General features: G+C 40.3%; 1 protein-coding gene across 1 annotated transcript in view; it reads left to right on the top strand.

Annotated features, from left to right (window-relative positions):
• Positions 1-17,696, top strand: part of ACBD5 (acyl-CoA binding domain containing 5) — a 42,526-nt gene that overhangs the window by 3,041 nt on the left and 21,789 nt on the right. The window contains exons 3-6 of the mRNA XM_069458761.1: positions 8,510-8,630; positions 10,859-10,931; positions 16,335-16,449; positions 16,536-16,568. Coding sequence (XP_069314862.1) covers positions 8,510-8,630; positions 10,859-10,931; positions 16,335-16,449; positions 16,536-16,568 — 342 coding nt within the window. The remainder of the gene's footprint in view (positions 1-8,509; positions 8,631-10,858; positions 10,932-16,334; positions 16,450-16,535; positions 16,569-17,696) is intronic.

Here is a 17,696-nt window from a genome sequence, read left to right on the forward strand (position 1 = left end):
GACCCTGGCGAGCCTCACAGTCCCACGAGTGGAACTAGAGAAGCTGCCCCGCCCAGAAGTCTGAGTGGGTTTATATACGTTTTTAGGGATGGGGGATGGGAGCTTCTTTGGCCAGGAGATGTCTGCGCCAGGAGTGAGGAATTTCTTTGTTTCAGCTTTAGGGTGGGTATTCAGGAATAGGAGGGGCTTCTTTTTCATTAGGGAAGGGAGGGGTGCCTGCCACCAGCCTTACATTCTGGCCCTTTAGTGATAATAGGGCGTAGTGGTCTTTCTGGCTACTCCCTGCTTTTGAGGGGCGTAGTGGGGGCTATGGGCCGGAGTCGGCTGGTGGAGGGGTGACTGGAAGGGGAGAGTAGGGGTAAAGAAGCATCTGGTTTACTGGTGCTCTGGATAATTCCTGCAGGCAGCGTTGGAGAAACTGAGCCAGAGAAGTCAGTTGTCTCTGCAGGGAAGTTAGTGATGCAGACATGGTTTCCAGGGATAGCTGTAGGCGATCTGCAAAGTCTTGGGCAGAAATGACACGGTGGCCCAGGGTGCCTCCTGGAAGTCCTGAGGCGTATAGAGTTAATTGAGGGATGACCGTGACAGGGAAACAAGGACCCGGGGATGTATTGACGCAGCGGGTAAGTGTTCCGTTGTACCAGAAGAACTGTCCCAGAGCAGAAGAGGTGGTCGTGATCACAGTATGGTTAGTAAGACAGCGTCTATAGGCTGGGGCGGTGGCTCAAGCCTGTAATCCTAGCACTCTGGGAGGCCGAGGTGGGTGGATTGTTTGAGCCCAGGAGTTCGAGACCAGCCTGAGCAAGAGGGAGACCCCGTCTCTACTAAAAATAGAAAGAAATTATCTGGCCAACTAAAATATATATATAGAAAAAATTAGCCAGGCATGGTGGCGCATGCCTGTAGTCCCAACTACTCGGGAGGCTGAAGCAGAAGGATCACTTGAGCCCAGGAGTTTGAGGTTGCTGTGATCTAGGCTGATGCCACGGCACTCTAGCCCGGGCAACAGAGTGAGACTCTGTCTCAAAAAAAAAAAAAAAAGAAAAGAAAAGACAGCGTCTTTGAAGTTGTAGGTTGGGATCAGTGAGGGTGGTGAGAAAGTATACACGATCTGCATAAGGTTGGCCTGTGGGCTCAGGTTCCCATAGGGGAACTCGAGTGAGTGGAGTGGAGCATGAGGGACCCGATGAGGGAGTCTTTTAGGGGTTAGAAAAGTTTAGGGGAACAGCGGCCAGTAGGGGGTCGCTGAAGGGAGGCACAGAGGAAACAGTGGGAGACATTAGAGATTATTTTAGAGGAGTTTAGGAAGGAGAGGGTATGTTGAATAATATTTAGCCAGGAGGTAAGAGGGGGATGTTTAGGGTGGGAGTAAAATTGTCCTGCTAGAGTTTGTTCTGCTTAGCTTCCCAGATCGGAGGAGATCAAGCGCCTTCAGGGCCATGTGGCCTTAGCCTAGAGTTTGTTCTGTTTCGAGAATATTGATAGATATTTGAACCTGTGTCTGGTGGGCCAGGACGTATTCACGGCTGAAGGGTAATAGTCGTGTATTTTTCAGTATACTTTGCCTGTGACTTTAATTTTTTAACGCTGGTCTCAAGGGTCGAGGATATCTGTGTGAGAGATATCTGAGTGGGTCTCTGGAGGCTGAGGCAGATATCTGTCTATGTGGGCCCAGAGAAGTTGCCTGGCGAGGGGGAGATATGGGAGATAGGAGGCCAAAGGTCGGGGCTGGGCTGGAAGATGGTGGTTAATGAGAAAAGGCCAGCCATACATGAGTTCGAAAGGGCTAAGGTAGGTAGGATATCGAGGGGCTGTCCTGATCCAGGTGAGAGCTAAGGGTAAAAGGTCAAGCCATGGTTGGCGGGTCTCAATAATGAGTTTGGTGAGGTGGTCTTTGATTAATCTGTTAGCCCTTTCAACCTTTTCTGAGGACTGAGGCCTGCAGGGAACATTAAGTTTTCACTCGACATCGAGAGCCTCACAGACCTGATGAACAACCTTAGAAACAAAAGCAGGGCCATTGTCAGACTGAATGGAGGCAGGAAGGCCGAAGCGTGGGATAATTTCAGTAATGAGAGTGGAGGCAACAACAGCAGCAGTTTCATTGGCAGTGGGAAAGGCTTTAACCCATCCCATAAAGGTATTTACCAGTGTTAGAAGATATTTGAAACGCCTGTGAGGTGGCATATGGGTGAAATCGACCTGCCAGTCTTGTCCAGGGAGGTGACCAGGCCATCTGTTGGGTGGATACAGGGGGTTTGAAGCCCCCGTGAGGGTTAACAGAGGCACAGATGTCACAGTTCGAGCAAATAGTTTTGATGAGAGAATATAGGGCAGGGTGGGAAAATACAGGCTGTAAGAGATGGAAGAGGCCCTTAGTGCCTATATGAAGTGAAGAGTGGACCTGGCCAACGAGTTCTAAGGCCTGTGCCTTGGGGAGAGCCAGCTTGCCATCCTTAAGAAGGACCCACCCTTTGGTGGTGGTTGATCCCCCGTGGGTGAGAAGGCTGTCGTGCTCCTCTGGAGTGTAGTGAGGGTGGAGGGAAGGAATGGAAAGGAAAGGAAGAGGAGCCGGACTAGGGTGTTTTGGGGATGTTAGGCTGTGGACGATAGTATTAGCATAGTTGTTTTTCTTAGTGACAAGGGACCAGTCCGACTGGTGCCCCTCGCAGTGTATGATAGCTAATTGGGTGGGTAACTGAAGGGCCTCGAGGAGACGGGAGATAAGGGTGGCGTTAATAAAAGGGGAGCCCTTGGTGGAGAGAAAGCCCCGTTCTCTCCATATGGCAGCGTGGCAGTGAGCTATCATAAACACATATTTGGAGTCCGTGTAAATATTTACACTCCTGCCTTGGGCTAGGTGTAAGGCTCGGGTGAGAGCAATGAGTTTTGTCTTTTGGGAGGCTTCTATTACCTGAGAGGCAGAGACAATGGCATAGGCCGCCCAACAAAGAAAGTTAAGTCCACTGTAGGAAGTGGCTTGTCTGACAGATTGGGTCTAAGGGTAGTGGAGGCTTTAACCATTTCTGAGTAGGAGAGTGAGGACAGGGTTAGAGAGGGAATGGGGAGTAGAGTAGCATGGTTTAGAGTCGGGGACTGAGATAAAGTAATGGTGGGATTTTTCTATAAACAAGAGATGGAATTCCTGTAGCCTAGACGGAGTGAGGAGGGCTAAAGAGTGGTGAGTTAGAAGGTCCTGTAAACGGTGGGTGGAGAAGACATGTAAGTTCTGTCCCAGGGAGAGTTTTAGGGCCTCCCTGGTGAGAGTAGCGGCTGTGGCTAAGGTGCGGAGACAGGGGGTCCAGCCACGGACCGTGGTGTCCAGCTGTTTGGATAAGTAGGCCACTGGGGTGGAAATGGGAGTAGGTCCCAGAGATTGGGTGAGGATGCCAAGAGCCAGGCCCTGGTGCTCATCCATGTAGAGATAAAAGGGTTTTTTTAGGATGAGGGAGTCTTAGAGGGGGGTGTTTGTAGGAGAGAGTTGTGAAGTTTTAGGAATGTGTGGCAGACAGCCTGAGGGTTTAACAGAGGGCCAGCAGAGGCATTATGTGCTGCCTTATAGAGGGGTTTGGCAAGGAGAGAAAAGTTGGGGACCTAATGTTGGAAGAAATTAATAAACCCAAGGAAGGATAGAATTTTTTCTGCAGTGGTGGGAGGCTGGAGGTCGCAGAGGGCCTGCCGGCGATCAACAGTGAGATGACGGGAAGTGGGGGTGAGACTAAGTCCAAGGTAAGTGACAGTAGGCTTAGACAGCTGAACTTTGGAGGGGGACATCCGGTAGCCCTTAGAGGCAGGGAAGTTGAGTAGAGAGGCAGTTTGTGTGCGGCTGTCAGAGTATGAGGGGCTGCAGAGTAATAAATCGTCCACATATTGGAGGACAGTGCTTGGTTGTAAGGGGCATTGAAGAAGATCTTGGGCGAGAGCCTGACCAAAGAGGTGGGGGTTGTCCCTGAACCCCTGGGGCAGGACAGTCTAAGTGAGTTGTCGAGACATGTTTGTGTCAGGATCTTCCCACGTAAAGGCAAAGAGATTGTGGCAGGCTGGGTCTAAAGGAATGGTAAAGAAAGCGTCTTTGAGGTCCAGGACAGAAAAGTGGGTGGTGGAGGGTGGAATATGAGAGAGTAAAGTGTAGGGATTAGGCACCATAGGGTGTATGGGGACAACTGCCTCATTAATGAGTCTGAGGTCCTGGTCTAGCCTGTAGTAGTCATTTGGCTTTTTTATTGGGAGAATGGGTGTATTAAAGGGAGAGTCGGTTGGAATTAAGACTTTTTGTGCAGAAGACGTTTTATGAGGGGTTTTAGACCTCTGCAGTGGGTTGATGAAATAGGGAACTGTGGCCGGGAAGGGAAGAATGAGGGGTCTTTGAGTCGAATGAGGACGGGGGTGTGGTGTGTGGCCACCACTGGGGTGGAGGTGTCCCAAACCTGCGGGTCTACGAGTTCTGGTGGGAGGGGGTATGTAGGACTCCGTAAAGCGAGAGAGGCTGTGGGTGGAGCTGAGGAATCTGGAGAGAGAGAGAGAAGGAGGGCGGAAGTTCCGGAGGAAAAGTGGAGGGTTGTGTCCAGCTTGGTTAATAAGTCCCTTCCCAATAGTGGAGCAGGACAGGAGGGGATGAGAAGGAAGGAATGGGTGATGGGACAGTCATCTATTAGACAAGTTAGGGGACCAGTGGTGGGGGGTCGAGAGGGATTGCCGTCAATACCCATGACTGACACCTGGGAAGGACAAGTAGGGCCTGAAAAGGAAGGCAGGACAGAGTAGGTAGTCCTCGTGTCAACCAGAAAGGACACTGCCTTACCCGCTACCTTGATTGTTACCCTGGGCTCAGCGGGGGTGATGGGGTCATTGAGTCGGGGCCTCTTCAGTCTTCGGCAGCCAGACCCAAAACTGCCATGGGCAGGTCTAGAGATGGAAGGACTGGCCCTCCGGACTTCTATCCCAAGGGACAGTCACTTTTCCAGTGTCCCTCTTGACCACATGCAGGGCAAGGCATGGTGGGTGGACGTGGCTGCGGGCACTGCTTGGCCCAGTGGCCTTCCTTACCGCACTTGAAGTAGGTGCCTGGTGGAGCACAGCTCGTCGCCTTAGACGAGGTTGATGGTTTCGCGGGTCCCGCCAGCCTCAGGGCTGCAACCAAGGCTTGGGCCTGCAGGTGTGTCTTTTGGTGGACATGGGCCTCTTCTTTGGGCCTCTGCCTGTTCGTCTCAGGAATTGAAGACTTTAAATGTCATATTTACCAGGTCTCAGATAAGGGTCTGAGGGCCTTCCTCTACCTTTTTGAGTTTCTTTCTGGTGTCAGGGGAGGACTGAGTAAGAAAGTGAGTTGCAAGGACAGTAGTCCCCGCGGGGGAGGTAGGCTCTAGGCGGGTATATTGGGTAAGGGCGTCTGTAAGGCAGCTGAGAAAGGCCATGGGGTCTTTATCTGTCCTTTGAGTGATTTCCCTGAGTTTGTCATAATTTACAGCATGGTGGGCAGCGGCCTGGAGGCCGGCAAGGACACACTGTAATATGTGGTCCCGCTGTTTCCTGCCCTCCTGGCCGGCCGGGGTGTCAGGTTGGTATTCCCACTCCGGCTCTTTGCGAGGGACAGCCTCGGTCCCCACTGGCATAGAGCGGTCCGTGAGGTGGACATTGTCAGCATATTCCTTAGCTGCTGTCTAGACATGCTCCTTTTTATCAGTAGTAAGGGTAGAGGACAGTATAATAAAAATATCATGCCAGGTAAGGTCATATGCCTGTGTCAAATAACGGAATTTTTTGGTGTGGGCTGTAGGATCATTAGAAAATGAACCTAGGTGTTTTTCAATCTGAGAAAGGTCAGAAAGGGAGAAGGGAGCATGTACGCATACAACCATTTTGGCGCCTGCCACCTCCCATAACGGACAGAGGAGGGGCTGGTCCGAGGGGTTTGTGTGGGAGCGAGTGTGCTGGCCGACTGGAGACGTGGGCAGCAAACGGCTGGGAGATGTGGGAGGATGGGCGGGCACCTGTGGGTATGGTGGAGGTCGAGTGGAGGGGGAGGGCTGAGGGAGTCGGGTGGATCAGAGAAAGCAGAAGGGGCGTCTGAAGAGACGTCCGGTGGAGAGTTAGAGGCAGAGGGGGGTCCAGCGCAAGGAGGACCTGTGCGGGGTGGCAGGTCAGACAGAGAGAAGGACGGGAGCGCAAACAGAAAAAGGCTTGGACATATGGGATCTCCGACTATTTGCCATTCCTGTGACAAAAGTTATCAAGGTCTTGCAGAATATTGAAATTGAAAGTCCCATTTTCAGGCCACTGGGAGTCATTGTCCAATTTATACATTGGCCAGGCAGTGTTGCAGTAAAGAATGAGGCGCTTGGGCCGGATGCCTAAATCCAGGGCCTTCAGATTGGCCAGCAGACACCCCAGGGGCATCTCACGGGGAATTTTGGTCACCCATGTCACCTCAATCCGGATGGGAAACAGCCAGGAACAGCTTCCTGGCTATGGAGGCAGCAAAAGTCTGGGGGGACATCTCTGCCCGAGACTAGAGTGCCGGTACGGAAAGGGGTGAGAGGAATTCAGGCCCCCCGATTAGCCTCAGCCCCTGGAACGGGGGAGCCTCCAACGTGGGCCCATGGTTTAACGGATAAGGAACAGCTTCCCGGAAGGAATGGAGGCTCCTGGGGGATCCAGGTTGGGATAGCACGGGGTGACTCATCCAGGCCGAGGTCGTCAATCAGGGACTCCTTGAAGGCAGTCAGCGGAGGTCTCGGTCTGGAATGTGAGAGTTCGCGGAAGGGGGTGGTGTAGCCAAACCCCAGAGTGGGCCAGCTTATTCCTTGAAGCTTAATCTTAATTTAAAGCCTAAAATGATAATGAGTCCTGTGGCATCCAGGTCTGGTATAACCTTGGCCTAAACTTAAATTCTTAAGTAATATTTCAAACATATATATCAGATATATCATGGGTGAGTACCTTGAGGACAGACATCTTACTTTATCTAGTACTTTACATGTAGAATACATTCAATAAATGTTTGTAGTTTCTGTTTTTGATCTATTATAATGTGTATATCATTCACCTAAGCCAATACACTTTCAAATCTTATTTGGTTGACTTCATCTCATATTTTGAGATGAAACTTTTGATGTTTTAAATTTAGATTTGTATCATTTAACAAGTAACCATTTTTAAATTAATTATCATTTTTTTAAGCTACGGGTGTGGTAGGCAGGTAAACATTTTTAACTGTGGTTTCTCCATTTTTTTCCCCTCTGCTGTATAAAGGACTACATCATTAAAACACAGTATCTGATAGATACTTCTGAATGTGCATATATTATATAGATAATTATTATTGTGATTTTGGAATTAATTATACACTCTTGGCCAAACCTGGAACACCAGCTCTCAGCTTGTCTGTATGGTAATTTCCATAGCTTTTATAAACTGATAGCTTTTGATTACTATATGTTATCTGCTTATTATGCAATTTACAAACTTTTAAAAATATCTTCTTACAATTTTAACTTTACTTTTTATAATGATTTTTGTTATAAAAGTAATACACACTGCTGTTAAAATATTTTTAAAACAAATAAGCCAAAAGGAAAATAAAATAATTTGTATACCTATTATCCAGAGATATCATCTTTTAACATTTTGATATTTATCCTTCTATTGTACTTTTAATGTATATAAATACTTATTTTGCAAAAGTGCATCATACATGCTGTTTTTAACTGCTTTGTTTCTCATTTAGTAGATCTTGAAACTTCTCATGCCATTATTTATATTCTTCTACAAGTTTTCATAGCTACACTGTAAATAACTTTTTTATGGGTATATCGTAATTATTTAGCTATTTATTATAAAACATTAACATATCAATTTTTCACCATTATTAATGTACTGCAACTTATAGGACTTGTTCATACAGTTTGAAAATTTTAAACATGAAAAAAGTTATAGATATGCTAGAAATATATATGAAGACTCCAAAGAAATGGCTGTCTTCAAAATTACAGAGGTAGGAAGTGAGAAATCTCTTTTTTATCTTAGATGAATTCTTTTTCTACTATCTGGCTTTAGCCCAAAGTTGCTTATCTACTGAGAAATTGAAATTTGGCAGAATATACCTGTAATTTTTTTCATTTATGCTAGTCAGTTTTGATTTGTCACAAACTTTGAATAAAAATACCTTATTACAGTTGTATAATAAGTTAATCTGCATTTTAACATATTTGTTTTTAAAGTGACATTTGCCAGTTATTTTGGTTATACCTACGGCATGTTTATTCATTTGTTCTTTTATTTATTGAACTGTCTTAGGCATTGTTATTAAAGTTGAGAATCTCAGAGTTTTTTTAAATCAAAGGAACAAGCAACAGAGCCATGACTTTGGTTTCTATAAGGTAGAAATAAATTATTATCTGAACTTTTAATGAAATATAAAAGCATTATTAGTATAGCTAGGTTAATTTATAACCTTAGATTATCAATTGTATTCCCTAAGTGATGTGTATTTAATGTATGTTCCCAATAGGTTCGTTCCAGCCAACAAATGAAATGATGCTTAAGTTCTATAGCTTCTATAAACAGGCAACTGAAGGACCCTGTAAACTTTCAAGGCCTGCATTCTGGGATCCTATTGGAAGATATAAGTGGTAATTTTATATATACAACTATGAAATATTTTTAATTTTGATGACAATACATATGGCTGTCACGTGGTTATAGATTATTCTGTGCATAAAGTGTCGTAGGTACTGGGTACAATTTTTATCCTCCAGGTACTCTTAACAAAATTCTACACAAATAAGAAAGTCTCAGGGAAGAGAGGAAAACAATAAAACCAAAAGGGGTAGGGGCATCTAAGATAAAAAGCATTTTCAGTTAATCTTTCCTTTTATGGAGTTTTTGGTTTTTTTTTGATCCAAGAGCAACTTCCAAACTAAGTTAAAGAAGCAAACTTTAACTGCCTCTTTTACTTGTGAAGAAAAATAATGACTTTTGCTCATCAGGTGACATTGTTTGCTCTGAGCCTTTAGATAATGAATAACTAAGAATATGACTCAGGTACTGCCACGCTAACTTATCTAAGCTTTCACTCCTGACCCACTGTACTCACATAGAAATTTGATTTTTAAATATCCTTAAAAGAATTATAAGCTATTGAGGTATACCATTTTCCCAATTGACTATGACTAACATTTGATATTCTTTTTTTTTTTTTTTTTTTTTGAGACAGAGTTTTGTTCTGTTGCCCAGGCTGGCTTGCAGTGGCATCGTCATAGCCGCACTGCAGCCTCAAACTCCTGGGCTCAAGAGTTCCTCCTGCATCAACCTCCCAAGTAGCTGGGTCTACCGGTGTATGCCGCCATGCCCAGCTAATGTTTCTTATTTTTTGTAGAGACGGTGTTTCACTATGTTGCCCAGGCTAGTCTCGAACTCCTGGCCTCAAGCAATCCTCCTGCTTCAGCCTCCCAAAGTGCTGGAATTATAGGCATGAGCCACCACGCCTAGCCTAATATTCTTACATGCTATTAAAGACTTCACAAATGTCTGGCAAAAGTCAATTTTACACTGTGCCTTAAGAACAAAGTATGCTGATTGCTGAAGCATGGTTTAAGGGCCACACTTTTTTTGGTTTTGTTTTTGCTCAGATAGAACCCAGTTCATGAACACCAAGCATTTTGATACTCATTTTCTTCACCCTGAACTGCAAGTGCTATAAGCTTCTTTGAAGCTTCTTAATATTGTGCTTTCTTCTAAGATCTTTATGAATAATCATAAAATAATAGGTTAAATGAAATAGCAATATGTTATTTAATTTCTCCATTTCAAGAAAATTTACTTATTTGTTTCACATTTTTTTCCCCCTGAAATTGACCTTTGGTGGAGTTAAACTCCTTTTCGGAAAACTGTATAAAAAGGGAGGTTTTTGTATCAGGCAAAAGTTTAAAAGGACTATTCTTATTATCTAGGGATTTAAAAAGTTCCTGTCACTCACATTTTCATTCTTTTAGAAGTAAGAAGCCATTTTCACTTTTAGTTAAAGTGTTTAAGTTAGACTTTTATTAAATTGTTTTTTTAATTTTTAAGTTCTAAAAAATTTTTGCCCATGGAAGTTTGTCCTGTGTAATCTTATTTAAATGAATGGAAACTTGGCCGAGCACAGTGGCTAATGCTTGTAATCCCAGCACTCTGGGAGGCTGAGGCAGGAGGATCACTTGAGGTCAGGAGTTTGAGACCAGCCTGAGGAAGAACAAGACCCTGTCTCTACTAAAAGTAGAAAAAATTAGCTGGGCATAGTGATGCATGCCTGCAGTCCCAGCTACTAGGGAGACTGAGGCAGGAGGATTGCTTGAGCCCTGGAATTTGAGGTTGTTATGAGCTAGGCTGATAGGTTGTTATGAGCCAGGCTAGGCACTCTAGCCTGGGCAACAGAGTGAGACTCTGTCTAAAAAAAAAAAAGTGAAAATAAATAAATAAATTCATGGAAACTTTTAACCAAAACTTCTGTTCATTTTAAACATGCTTGTGACAATTCATATAGTCTTCTAAGCTGTTCATTTCTGTTACTGTTCTTTATAATGATGTAAAAACTTTTAAAGAGTTCTTAGCAAATATTTATGAATAGTCTATGGTCTCTGTGGCTTATTAATATATAGATGGGTTGTGTACTTATTTAAGTACTGTTTAATTTGCCAGTTTCTTTGTTATAGTTTTCTTCAAGGTGGTGCATTTAAAGGGATTCTTTGGAAATATAACATGGCTTTAAGGAGAGCCTGTTTTGAATAAATGACGCTGTCTAGCATCAACTATAAATTGTATTCTGAGCAATTGAACATCAGGTGTCTTTCTGTTGTTATTTGGATATTTTCATTTCCAGGGATGCTTGGAATTCATTGGGTGATATGACCAAAGAGGAAGCCATGATTGCGTATGTTGAAGAAATGAAAAAGGTAGGAAACATAGTTCGTAGAAGAAAATAAAAATATTCAGAGCAGCTCTAATTTACTTTTGTGGTCAGACAAATTAGCTGCATTGTTTTAAGGAACAAGATTGTAGTATGTTATACTATCGAATCTAGATTATTGAATTTATTAGGGCTTTATTTGTTCATGTTAAGGTGGTTTTTCCTTAAGATGTATCACACTGTGGTGATGATATGATGTTTTATTTTGTTTGTTTTTTTCATTTTCCCCATCTTTCTCTATAGTCAGCTTCTGGAGGATGTGTGGGAATAAGAATCTTTGAAAATATTGGTGTCCCCTACTCTGGAGTCTGGGAAATACCTAGATGGTCTTGAAGACATTTCTGCTTTGGAACTTTTTATTTAGGAAAAGTAGTCAACGTGACTGCCCAACAATATTCTCATATAAGTTTTGACTCATAAATTGAGATAATCCCATCACTGGACTTAGTACCAAGGATTTTTCTGTGAATGCATAGATCCTTCAGAAGCAGAATAAGATAAGGATGCTTTTAGGTTCTCTGCTAATTACCCAAGAAGGGCATTTATTCCTTATTAACTAGCTCGTTCAAGTGTGTCCAAGGTATTGTTTTGAGGAACAGATTTATGAAGAAATCAAAGATTTAGAAATTGATCTTACCTTTAAGATGGAATAGAAAACCAAGGAAAAAAAGGGGAAAAAAGCAATTAAAAACAATCATAGAGCCTTTTTATAGAGGACCACTTTTATGTTGGACATGGATCAGAAGTTGTGAAATCTATATTTGATAATCTTAAATAAATTATCTTTGAACATAAAGAAAATATATAAAAAGGACTAGTTTTTTGCCAGATGGTTTGATGGTATTCATCTCTGTAGTAATTTCTATTTAGTAGATTTATACGAGTTTTTTTTTTTAATCTCTTCTACACTGCTAAAAGTTGTGCCCTTTGTTATATTTTCACAATTTTTATTTAGTGAGACTTTATTTGTAACAGAGGACAGAGTTCAGTTCTTTTGGCTCTTAATTATATCAATAACACAATAACAAACGAGCCTTTTAAAAGTGGAAAATGAAAGATAATCTAAAACCTTTTTGGTTTGATAACTATTTCTTTTTCTTTACCTTAAATGTTATTATAATTTTTAGAACATACTTATATAACATAAAGTTGAATTGACACATTAAGTAAAACTTACCCACTTTTTTCTAATTTTATTAATTAATGGTAGAGACACAGTTTATGTTTTTTTTCTTTAATTTATTTTTTTTTTTTGCCACAATTTAAAGTGAGAGGGGGATGAAACAATGTGTATTCTACTTTTGTCCCCAAGAAAGATTAAAACTATACTGCTGCTTTTAGCTATCTTAAAATGCTTCTACTGCCTATGGATTTCTATAACTACCTCTCTAATTTAAAGAATACACTATTTTCATTCAAACTTTTAAAATTTCATTTCATATTGTGAATATAATACAGTTTATAGTAAACTTTTAGAGGTAAATCTAAAAATATTAGGATATCCATAAACTGGAAATTTGATTACTCTTTTGAATTATTTTTAGAGGTTAGCTTTATGGATATCAGTAGATAAAATTGCATGTGTCTAAATAATCTTGTGGGGTAGTACATTATCCCAAAGATTTTATTATTGAATTTGGGACTTTTTCTTTCTTTTTTTTTTTTTCCCCTGTAGCTGCTAACTAACCGACGGGACTTTTTCTGATTGCAATAATTTACTAACTGAAGCAGTCAGTAGTCATTAAATTATATTTTTAAATATAGTTCACAACAAAAATATAGTTCACAAATCACTGTACTATTGCTCTTTAGCATTACTCATTGGAGTATAAATCTCATTCCATGTCTTTGCATTCAAAGATTTCAGAAACTTTATGAATTTATATTTTATAATGGATAACATATTACAGAAAATTGCTTTTCATAATTTAGAAATTATCCAGTAAAATATCACTGAAAAAGTTGCTGGGGTAAAAAATTCTTTTAACATAATTTAGTTGGATATTAGCTTTGAGGAATAAAGTAAGCAATGTGGCTCAGGGGGAAAATCCATGTTTCTTTAAATAAAGTTTATTTTGATTCATAATCGGAAATATAAAATTCTATTTTTTAAATAAATTTTTTAGGCTATGTTATGGAGATTTCCAGAGTACTCAGCTATTCTAGTACTTGAATAATGTGCATTATGTGTGTGGAATTTCAAGAGAGATCAGTGTATTCACCCTCGCTACACACTAGTGTCACTAGGGGATCTTGTGAAAAAATACAAATGCCCCAGGATGACCCCAGACTAATTATTTCAGGATTTCGAAGAGACTGGGATAATCACTGGAATAGAGGGAGGATTAGGGCAGGGTTTTGTGAAGTACGAAACCCAAAAGCTACCATCGCTGAGGGTCTAGTTCATAGCTCAACAAGTGTAGAACATTGGCTTTCTCTGAGTACTGAGAGTTGACTTTTGTTTTTAGGATTGACTCATGATAACCATCTGTTGCAGATTGAGGGAAAAACCAGAGTTCCAATTTCATAACTTACAGTGGGTGATAGACTTTTCTAGTGATCAGCATACTCAGGACTGATATGTAGGACACTTCTCAAAAGGTCAGAAGCACTTGGGAGACCCAGTTAGTGATTACCGTTATAATATTGCCTGTTGAACAGAGAGTAGAGCATTGGGATTTGATGGCTTTCATGTATGTGTTCATCTTGGACAAAAGAAGTCTGAGGAAGTTAGTCTTTGTTTTAATAGAATTTATCTGCACCTTTCCAGTATATTTTCATCATCTAAAACTGATGTCTCTCACCAAGGAAAAGTGCCAGATAAACCTAGAAAAATCATTGTGCTCTGATGTAACTCTGGATTCCAGAGTCCATGCAGCTTATTTCTGTTAAGACATTTTTTGTTTGGATAGGTTACTGGATATTGAATTAGCTTGATTAGCTTATAACTTTACATAAAACCTTCTATGAGGATAGATAGTGGTTACCTAGACTGAGATTTGCTTGTCTGTCTGCATGTCTTTTTTTCTGTCTCTATCTCATGTATGTGTGTGTGCTTGCCATTTCTTGTATTCTAGCATTGGTATCAGGGAGGAAATTTTGTGAATGGCTAAGATCATCCTCCTTGGTTTTAAAGTTTGTTCTGCAGAGAGTAACCTCTTAAATTCTGTCACTTGCTTTTGTCACTTGTGTTCTCACTATATTGACTACTGAAATTCTATTAATAGCTTATTGAAAAAATAAATATGCAGTTTGTATTTGCTTAGTGCTAGCATATACTTCTTTTCTCTAATTCTGACATTTAGAGTCCACAATTCATTCCCTTTTCTTATGGGGCATGAGAAACTCACGTACTGAATCGAGTAGCTTTCCTTAAGGACAAATTTGAGAAAGAGATTTTTTGTAAACTTTAATTGAGAGATAACTAAAAGAGGAGGATTAAAGGAGATGTTGGGGGGTTGCGGGGGCGGGGGGGGGTGTCAGGATGGGATGTGGTTGGCTAACCGGATTCTGCTAAATCAAGTCTTTATATTACGGCAGTGTGGGCTAGTGTAAAGCCTTCTGATTTATGTTTGAATTATTTCTTTGCCATGCTGTGACTTTGGTCACATCAAAGCAAACATTACCCTGTGGTTTCAATTTTGGGTTTCAATCTAATTGTCAGAATTATTATAATCCAAATATATTACAAATATATTTATATTTATTTACTTTATTAATATAAAGTTGTATGTAAAACTCTTTTAAAATAGATAATAAGTCACATGAATATTTAGATTCTAGCAATGCTCTATTTTCTGGCTTCCTTGTTTTTCTGCCAGTCAAAAGCATAACTTTTTGCAAATTTATTCTGTGACATGTTTGAAACTATATTTATTTCTTGTCATAAAAATAATTTTTCAATGATAGCCGTACTTCTGTTCAGACTCCTGTGGAGCAGAACTTGTGTTTAGAATGTCTACTTCTTTTGTCACTCCTCAGAATTGCACCTGGGAGGCAGTTTTGCCCCAGATGACTTAAAGTGGTCTTGAGCAACCAGTCAGGGATCTTGAGAAGTCCCTGTGTCCCAATCACATATTTTGTGATTAAAGCATTCTTTTCAGTTCTATCCATTAGATAATTTACAAGCTATAAAAATAAATTATAATCATTAAAACCGGTAATTGTGAACAGTTTATTCTGCATGATTTCTCCCAACAACCTCCCCCCACACCCATACACGTGGTGGGTGGTGATGTTGATGGACCTATCTCAGCTCAGAATCTCATTAGAGCTGCTGGTGACCACAGATTGAGAGTTCATCCCGTATCAGTTTTAGAAATAAAAGCGTGTTGTTTGAACAAGAATTTTAGTGCTTTAAACGAGGTTGTTTATTAAATACCTTCTATGTGCTGGAAACTAGAAATACGGGAGTGGGCAAAAACAAAAAGATGAAGGCCCTTTTTCATTGAGCTGACATTCTATTGTGGAAGATGGGTGATAAATAAACAGTAAAGCAGTCTTCAAGACAGTAAAAGCTGTCTTAAAATAAAAAGCAAAGCAAAGAAAGAAAACTTACAGATACTTTTCTGATCATCACACACAGAGCTAGTTTTATTCTTTTCAATATCTGCATAATAGTCCATATATAGAAGAACTTTAATTTCTTTGATCAGTCACCAATTGATAGTTATTTAGTTGGATGCCTTTTCAGTTAATTTATTGTGCATTTTAAATTTGATGATTGTAAAACAAAAAGTCCCTTGTTTTTAATGTACAGTTTATACATTATTGGCCAGGCATGGTGGTTCACGCCTATAATCCTAGCACTTTGGGAAGTGAGACAGGAGGATTGCTTGAGGTCAGGAGTTCGAGACCAGCCTGAGTAAGAGCAAGACCCCATCTTTACTAAAAATAGAAAAATTATCTCTTATACAATTGGTCCAGTGGCCTAAAAGAAAAGAAAAGAAAAAGAAAAATTAGCCGGGCATGGTGGCGCATGCCTGTAGTCCCAGCTACTCGAGAGGCTGAGGCAGGAGGATCACTTGAGCCCAGGAGTTTGAGCTTGCTGTGAGCTAAGCTGATGCCACGACACTCTAGCCCAGGTGACAGAGCGAGACTCTGTCTCAAAAAAAAAGTAAATAAAGTTTATAAATTATTGTATAACATTTTATATGAAGCTTATGTAAAATAGTCTTCAAAATGAGAATGCCTTTGGATCTTTTTACTATATTTGAAACTTTTGTGGGAGTGTATGTAGAATAGTATGTAATTAATGTAGATCCTTTAGGGAGTCTATTAATGACTCTCAAATCTCAAGATTATCAATAAATTGGAAATAGATTATTTGATACTAGTGTAGATCAAATTAAGTTTGTGATTTCACAATATTTGTTGCTTTTGATTACAGATTCTTGAGACTATGCCAATGACTGAGAAAGTTGAAGAATTGCTGCATGTCATAGGTCCATTTTATGAAATTGTAGAGGACAAAAAGAGTGGCAGGAGTTCTGATGTAACCTCAGGTTGGACTATTTTACCTATTTGGCAAAATAATGCATGCATTAATATTTATATGTCTAATTTTTTTTTTTTTACTTTCACATGCTAGTCCGACTGGAGAAAATCTCTAAATACTTAGAAGGTAGGAATAATGAAATCCATGTAAAAATTTTGTCCAAAATTGACATGTCAGAAGAAATCTACACAAATTTATAGAATTTATAATCTTGTCACCCAGGAGTTTTCATTCTAAGCAAACACATTGTATGACGTTCCAAAATACTATAAACCCTATACATTTTAACCATTAAGTGTACGTTATTAATAAAACATGCCAGCTGATTCACTTAGTTATACAAAATTATAACAGAATTCATGGTTTAATTTTGATAGATTATATTTTCTGGTTTGCCTTAGGAATTAATATTACCATGGATTAAATTATTTTCTAGCTAATTTTAAAATAGATATGTTTACAGTATAGTTTAACTATAACCTAGCAAGCTAAAACAAGACATCAGCGTGGTTTTTATTTTTTAGAGTATTGTATTCATGTTCTCAGTGAAAGATTAAAACAGTTATGTTTTGCATCCTAGTAAGAGTTGAATAAAATGCACGCTTTGCTGGTATTAACTGTAAATATTTTTTCCTTAAATTTTTTTTTTAGAGAGCAGAGTGAAATGACACCCTAAGAGTAAATTTAAATGAAAATTATATGCACTTTAAATAAAAATCAGCCTGGCATCTTTTTTTTTTTTCCTGGCATCCCAGTTTACAAGGCATCTTTTAATAATTGACAGAAATTGTAACGTTTTAGAACAGTAATCTTCCTGTAGTGTAGTATGGCCTCGTGCAGTTTGCACAAGGTTATAGACCATGTGCAACTGATAGTGACTGCTTACAGGGCATGACTCTGTACCACACCATTCTGTATCCTATTTGCTTAGAGGAGTCAAATAGTAACAAGTAGTTCTTATAGTTCACACTTACTCAATTCAGAAAAAAAAATGAAATGTTTTCTCTTTGTCAAGCATGTTGTCAAGATGCAGAGGGGAATACATTGGACCTGCTTTTGCAGTGTCCAGTCTACTGGCCAGAGGCAGTTATTTAAACAATTATAAAACAAAGAAGAATAAACAATGGTAATAAAGGCACAGGTCCACAGTTACTTAGCTATAACTTAAACATCTCAAAAGCTTTGAAAACCAGAATTTTTTGGTAACTCATTTGGCAGCAAAAACCTGTCTGACATGAGCTAATTGAGGAACAA

The sequence above is a fragment of the Eulemur rufifrons genome, chromosome 25 (genome assembly GCF_041146395.1).
Source record: "Eulemur rufifrons isolate Redbay chromosome 25, OSU_ERuf_1, whole genome shotgun sequence".
Lineage (NCBI taxonomy): Eukaryota > Metazoa > Chordata > Mammalia > Primates > Lemuridae > Eulemur > Eulemur rufifrons.